The sequence below is a fragment of the Channa argus genome, chromosome 3, assembly GCF_033026475.1.
Source record: "Channa argus isolate prfri chromosome 3, Channa argus male v1.0, whole genome shotgun sequence".
NCBI classification, from domain to species: Eukaryota; Metazoa; Chordata; class Actinopteri; order Anabantiformes; family Channidae; genus Channa; species Channa argus.
This window is the reverse complement of record NC_090199.1, coordinates 1,268,108-1,275,482: the sequence shown is the minus strand read 5'-3', so window position 1 is coordinate 1,275,482 and position 7,375 is coordinate 1,268,108. Positions and strand designations below refer to the sequence as shown.

Genomic DNA, 7,375 nt, shown 5'->3' with positions numbered 1-7,375 from the left:
GTGGGGGTCAGCCTGAGCACTGAGACAACACGCAACAGGGAGAGCAAAGTCCAAAGGCACCGACTGTCCATAGAAACATTCAGAGATGAGGACAGGACAGTCCCTCTGCCAGGAAACAGTGAGAGAGCTTGATATAAATACAAGGGGGCACAGGTGAAAACAGTCAGGGTTAACAAGGAGAAAGAAGCCAAAGAAACTAATCAGGAAGTGGGACTGAGAAACTACAAAATAAAAGCCAGGAGAAGGAAGTAAACTAAAGAAAACTTGAAGTCCAAGAACCCGGACTGTGACAGTTCACCTTAAGCTGGATTTGGTAAACTGCACACAAAGTGTTTATGTTTATTCAGAATTCTAAACGTTATTTAAGATACAGTAAAATATTCATGTAAAACCAAGAGTTTTATTTTAAGATAACAAACATATTTTTAGTAATTGGAAAAGTAAACAAACTGTAGTGTCAAGTATTTTTAAAGGGGTTGAAACCCCACACCAGGGGGGTCCCTATAAAGGGTTTAAGGGGCCGTGCACAGCTCAGACCAGTTCCGAATACTCATATTTAGGAAGCAGACTTAGACTCAATCGGGCCCTGGTCTGAAACACAACACCAGAGTGACCAGAGTGTTCGGTTGCTTGGTTTGGTCATTTAACCAACAAATGCGATTAAAAGATGTGATATGTTAGAAATGTCCTGGATTTCTGAATGAATTCATCATGCAATGTGATCTATCACATTGCATGATGAATATATTTATATATGTATATATGTGTGTGTGTGTGTGTGTGTGTGTGTGTAGATAGATAGATATAGATATTGATATATATGTATATAATTAGTGATGGTTTGTTTGATGCTGCATGTCTGATACTCTGGCTAGTTCGTTTATAAATCGCAGAAGATGGTAAAACAAGAAAAACCCTGATGCTGGCTCTCATACTATACACAGATATAAAGTTGGATGGATTAAAGTCATTCAACGCTGTGCTTTTTTTGATTTATGTATTATAGAAAATGTTTTTTAATCAGTTCCTCTAATAACTACTGTATGAAAATGTACATTTGTAATGTGGCTGTGAAGTCCTTTGTCACTGCCGGCTTCAGTAATTGCTTTGCCAAATTTGGTCCTACAATAATCATTCATGCTATAGAGATGTAGTTTCTTCTTAATGCTAGCTCACACTGGCCCAATCCTCTTTTTCCAACCATTTTTTCTCTCATTTTCCATAAACTTATTCAAAATACAGTTTATCTTATTGTTATTAACAATGCCATTAAAATGTATCTATACATTTTTACATCTCTGCGCTGACATGGCCTTTATGTACGTAATATCTCAGGAACGGCTTGAGGCGATTTATTCAAACATTTGTCCTTGTCATGATAGATCCATCAGTGTGTGTCCATCAGGGAAAAAGTTAATCAGATTCAAAGGGAAATTCTCCATAAAAAAGGTCATGAAGTTTGACTGACAGGACAGATGATCAGAGGGACAGAGTTTTTACCAAGATTGCTATTACAGGGACTGAGGAATGGGTAGAGTTTCTCAGTGAAGGAGCAGCCAGTAAAGGAGTAGATCAGAGCTGCAGCATCTACGTCATAGAAGGAGACCAGACCCTCCTCATAATCCACAAACACCCCCACTTTCTCAGGCTGAGACTTCAGGTAGAGACGAATCGGAGGGTCATCAAGAGCTTCATACTCATTTCCTTTCCTCAGCCAAATAGTCCAAAAACCATTTTGAGGACTCAGTGTGATCTCTCCCTTCCTGTTGATGGACTCTCTGGCCACTCCTAAATCCCATTTCATCTTTCCCTTAACCTGAACCTCAAAGTAAAATCTGCCTGAAGAGAAACTCTGTTTTCCTAAGACACTGGCAGATTCAGAAAATCTCTCTGGTTTGTTGTGGAGCTTTTTCTTCTCATTGTGATGATGAACTTGTTTCCCATCATCAGACAGGATGAGTTTAGGATTTGCTGTATCAGGATCAAGAGTCACATCTACAGCAGACTGCTGGACCCTCTTCAGTTCAGCCTCAACAAACACCTTCTTCATCTCTTTACTGAGCATCTCCTCCAGCTGACTCACAGCTCTCACCACAGACCCCTCATATGATGGAGGACGGACTCTGACCTGTGTCCAGTTCTTGGTGGGTGGAGCAGCTTCCAGGGACTGGAAGCTTTGGAGGAGGTGGAGGTGGTCTTCAGAGCGTGAGAGCTGCTCCACCTCAGAGCTTCTCTTCATCAGATCAGAGATTTCCTGTTCCAGCTCTTTGATGAAATTTTCAGCCTGTTTCTCTGTAGTTTTGTGTTTGTCTTCGATCTCCTTTATGAGCTGGTTCAGGCCTCTCTCAACAGACTCCTTCAGAGCAGTGAAGACCTGAACCCCTTCTGCTGTCTCTCTGTCTGCACCTTCTTTACTGATGCTGACTGAGCGTTTGATCTCCTGAATCTTCAGTCGTCTCTTCTGGATCATCTGCTGAATTTCAGCCTCTGTCTTCTCCAGCTCTGCCTTCTTTCCTTCATATTCTTCTTTCAGAGGAACAAACTCATGTGTCTTGTGGTCTAAAACAGAGCAGAGCATGCAGACACATGTGTGGTCGGTCTTACAGAACAGCTCCAGAGGTTTATCGTGCTCCCTACACATCCTGTCTTCCAGGTTCTTCACAGGGTCCATCAGCTGATGTCTTTTCAGACCTGAAGCTGTCAGATGAGGTTCCAGGTGAGTCTCACAGAAGGAGACCAGACACACCAGGCAGGACTTCAGGGCCTTCAGTTTGGTTCCAGTGCAGACGTCACAGGGAACTTCTCCTGGTTTGACAACTTGTTGCTCTGAGCTGCTGCTTCTTTTCAGTTTAGCTTCATGTCTGAACTGAGAAACCATCTCAGAGATGAAGGTGTTGATGTCTAACTCCGGTGTTTTTTTGAAAACCTTCTTACACATGGGACACTGACACCTGTCAGTCTTCCAGTGATCAGTGATGCAGTTTTTGCAGAAGTTGTGTCCACATGGGGTGGAGACTGGATCAGTGAACACATCCAGACAGATGGAGCACAGAAACTGGTCTTCGAATTTCAGACAGCTGGCAGCAGACATGTCTACACACTGGAAGTGAATTTGTTAAAAATGAAACTTTTTGCAAAATGTTTCAGTAACTAAATCTAAACTAAATATATATAAACATTTCACATAAACAACACCTAAAATCTGACAAGGAAAGGTTTGGAGAGAATCATACATAGTAAGAAAAACAAAGACTTTTGTCAGCATGAATATGAAGTTATACAGTTTATATGATACTTTCACATAGAAAACAACAAATACAGACCTTTTCTAATTAGAGCTCTAAATACATGGTAGTTGTACTCACCAGTATTTGACTCAGTTGTTGAAGAACTGATGAAATCAGCTTTTCTGTAGACAGAAGCAGATATTCAAGCTGTAGCTGTGTTGTCGCTGACAAACATTCACTTTCATTTCAAGAATAGGACCTTTCCAGGTTTGCTCCACCTCTTCCTGATTTTACCTTTGTGATCTGCAGAGTGAGTTTAATGCAGCTCGGTGTTTTTGCAAACAGAGGTCACTCTTACACTGTAAAAACCTCGGATTCGTTGGCATAAATAAAAGTTCCAAGTGGAACTTGGACAGAAAACTGCACATTATTCAATGTCCTAGTTTGATCATTTGAAATTTTGCTACATTTGTTAATTTCATGCTATTTAGCTGCAGCTTAAGCCCTGTGGACATCTCTCTTTCTTGTCCCAATTCCTCTGGCTTGGCTTTAATGGGACTCTACTGCTATAGAGCAATAGTTTCTTCTTATAACTAGCTGATGCTCTGGCCCATTCTGTCTGACATGGTGCCATTAGATATCAGACAGTTCTCACAAGAGGTCTTTTTGAAAGAGTTTTTTTCTTTTTTTAAAGTGTATGTGCCCATAAAAACAGCTCTGAAACAAGTATATCATCATTCCAAAGCTCAGCTCACTGCCCTGCCCTGTAATGTTTACCCTCTTATGTATTTCCTGTAACTTCCTCTTTGCTGTAGGTGTTGTTGAATCCGACAAAGAAGTTGAGGTGTTTTCTGTTTGTGTGTGTGCCGATGTCCTGACGCCTGCTCGCACAGAGGAAACACCCTCGACTTGTTCAAACCTCACAGACTGAGCTGTTGTTTTTAAAATGAAAATGTTTTATGTTAAATCCCAATTTCTTGTAGTTGAGCATTTGATTCAGAACTGTAGTGCAGCAAAAGTGTAATAAAATAAAAGTCTTTAAATTACTTCAAACTGCAGTACTTGAGTGTACACTTAGTTAACTTACACTACTTTTTACTATGTTCAGTCTCTATAATGAGTTTTATTGTCATAAGATGTAAATACGGCTGATTTCTTCAAACAAGGTTCATATTGTTAGAGTGATATACTTCTTAGTTTAGGTTTTACAGGACAGTGGCACAAGATTCCAGTGTCTGAACACAAGCTAAAGATAAACTTAAATCTCTTGGGCTTCAATAAAGGATCAGTAAGTTGAATCTGAGGACAAGACAGAGCAAGAAAAACCCACTAAAACGTGACTGTTTGTGTAAGTTTATTCAAATTTCCATTCATACATGCTATTTAAAGATTAAACCGGAAACACTCTTTATATCAGGTTCACTGTGTCGTTCACAAAATAAATCCTGTATCTGTGTTTTCTTATTGTTGAGAACATACATGGTTATTTGCTAATACTGGTTCACATAGAAATGAGTTTATTGACACAGTTTCTGCACATTATCAACATCAGTAGAGAAAAACTCAGTGAAATGTTCAAGGTTCACGTTCACATTTTTAAATTAAATTAATTTTAATTAAACCCATTGTCAAACCCACTGGACATACCTAATATCTTTGTAAACTTTGGAAATTTAGCTTGGATCAAAGTTGTGCAGGTGCATAAGACAGACTGAAACCAGGCTTTTCACTTACATGTTCAAGCTTTTGACCTCCAGCTTTCTGCATGACAAGCAGCTTTGCACAAGTGTACAAATATTGCACCAGATCACATTAAACATAATATGGTCTCTTTAAAGAATCAGTACTGAGCAGATATTAAAGCAGCAATAATATTTAACATCCAACATGCATTACATCCATGGTTCTTAACCTGGGGGGTGCAGTTCTGCAGAGGGTTCCAGGGGGTTGCACTCATTGTTAAAATGAGTTTACATGAAATAAAACTGTAGCAAACTAATGTTGTCTTTGTATCCCTGGTTCTCTCTGCACTGCACAGGACGGTAAGCTGTGTGTCCTATATGTAATAGTATTACATTCTTCTGATACATATGTTTTTGTACACAGATCGATGTGGCTGTGTGCGTCTCACACTGCTGAGAATAAATGTATTAAAAAGTAATAAATGTAAAGTATTTATATGAGTGACTGAACCGCTGACGGAGATACTCGATCCTACAGAACAGTTCCAGAGCTTTCACGTCCATCCTGTCGTCCAGATTATCCTCAGGGTCCATCAGCTGATGTCTTTTCAGACCTGGCATTTTCAGGTGAGTCTGCAGGTGAGTCTCACAGTAGGAGCTCAGACACACCAGGCAGGACTTCAGGGCCTTCAGTTTGGTTCCAGTGCAGACGTCACAGGGAACTTCTCCTGGTTTGACAACTTGGTGCTCTGAGCTGCTGCTTCTTTTCACTTGAGCTTCACGTCTGAACTGAGAAACCGTCTCAGAGATGAAGGTGTTGATCAGTAACTGAGGTCTGGTGTGGAAAACTCTGTTACACAGAGGACATTGACACCTGTTTATATCCCAGTGCTGAGTGATGCAGTTCTTGCAGAAGTTGTGTCCACACGGGGTGGAGACTGGATGAGTGAACACATCCAGACAGATGCAGCAGAGAAAGTCTTCAGACAGAAGACAGCTGGCAGAAAACATATCTGCATACTGAGAACAAAAGTGAAAGCAGAAACAAGTTTAGCAGCAACTATATTTTTTTTAACTACAGTTAACTAATTAACTATATTTAATTCTATAGCCTAATGTCAGTAATTTTATTTTTTTTCCGGTTCCACTGACAACAGATAAACTTGTTAAATAATATTTATTTATTTATTTATTTATTTATTTTGCCTTGAACGTCACTCGTACATTGCTTTTGCTAAACGACTCAGTGTTATTATAAATTGAATAGAGTGATTGATCAGAGTTTCATCAGAGTTAGTATTTTAACATGATCTTCTGTACTCACCAGTATTGGAGCCAGTTGTTGGTAAAGAACAGATGATCGTTTGTTATTTCTCCGTCAGACAGAAACTCTGACGCTGTCTGAGCTGCAGCTCTGCTGTTGTTGTTCTGACCCTCAGTTTCACTTTGACAGTTTTTACATGCGACTGTTCTCTGATGCTGCTCAACTTCCTTCTGCAGTTGTTAGTGAACTTGTTTCCTCCTTTTGTTACAAATATTTGGCCCGAGATGACTTTGTTATGGATTTTTATCGGAATTAGGAGCAAGCAGCGGGCAGAGAGGGAGGGACGTCACAGTTTTCCAAGAATACAGCAATGTGTCCACAGCTCTACAACAATCCCATCATCAGTCCAAAGTTCAGCTCACTGTTTGTCCTGTAATGTTCTAAGCTTTTCACAGAATTATTGGATTTGGCTCTTTGCTATAGCTCTTGCTGAATCAGGGGAGTTGTGTGCAGTTCTCTGCATGTTTATCTGTGCTGCTGACAAAGGGAGGAAACACATCTGATTTCCACTAACTCTTCACCAGCCAGACATTTAACTGTAGCGATACCACACCATCGAATAGTCTGATCCCCCAGACAGAACCTGGTTTAGTTCCAATCACACAGCATCATTTTCTGGAATGTTTTTGCTGTTGCACTGTTAACTACAGAGATTTAATTTCCAGGAAAGGACGTAAAATGTCTATAGAAAATTAGAGATTCTTTACACGAAGTGGTTTGTTTATTGGTTTATCCATTTATTTGACAGGGACAACAAACATTTATAACATTTCTAAAAAATATGCGAGAGTCAGTCAGAGGGCAACTTCCTATGTCTGCAGGGTGTGAGCGCTGTGCTTCAGTGCTTCTCTCTAGCGGTTTCCTGTGGCATATTATAAGATATGTTATGATAACGCTTCAAATGAAGTCAAGAACAAAGTGGGAGTCTCCTCTCCCCAGCGTTGTTCCACTTCTTCCTGCAGCTGTATGTGAGGTTGTGTTTCATTCTGTAGTTTTAAATATAATTATAGTTATAGCAATAATTTCTGTCCAGAATGAAAAACAAAAAGTCAAGATAAAAAAGTGAAGTTATGAGGAAGAGATCAGACAGTTATTGGGTGTGTTCAGTCTTTACATGTCCTTATGGCACAGCTATGACTGCA

The 7,375-nt window shown here is 39.9% G+C and overlaps 1 protein-coding gene across 1 annotated transcript; it reads right to left on the bottom strand.

Annotated features, from left to right (window-relative positions):
• Window positions 1-380: 380 nt before the first annotated feature.
• On the bottom strand, window positions 381-4,254 carry LOC137124229 (E3 ubiquitin-protein ligase TRIM21-like). The gene is made up of 2 exons (XM_067498999.1): window positions 3,366-4,254; window positions 381-3,100 (listed from the first exon to the last, which is right to left on the bottom strand). The coding sequence occupies exon 2, from the start codon at window positions 3,089-3,091 to the stop codon at window positions 1,451-1,453; it is 1,641 nt and encodes a 546-aa protein (XP_067355100.1). The 5' UTR covers window positions 3,092-3,100; window positions 3,366-4,254; the 3' UTR covers window positions 381-1,450.
• Window positions 4,255-7,375: the final 3,121 nt, after the last annotated feature.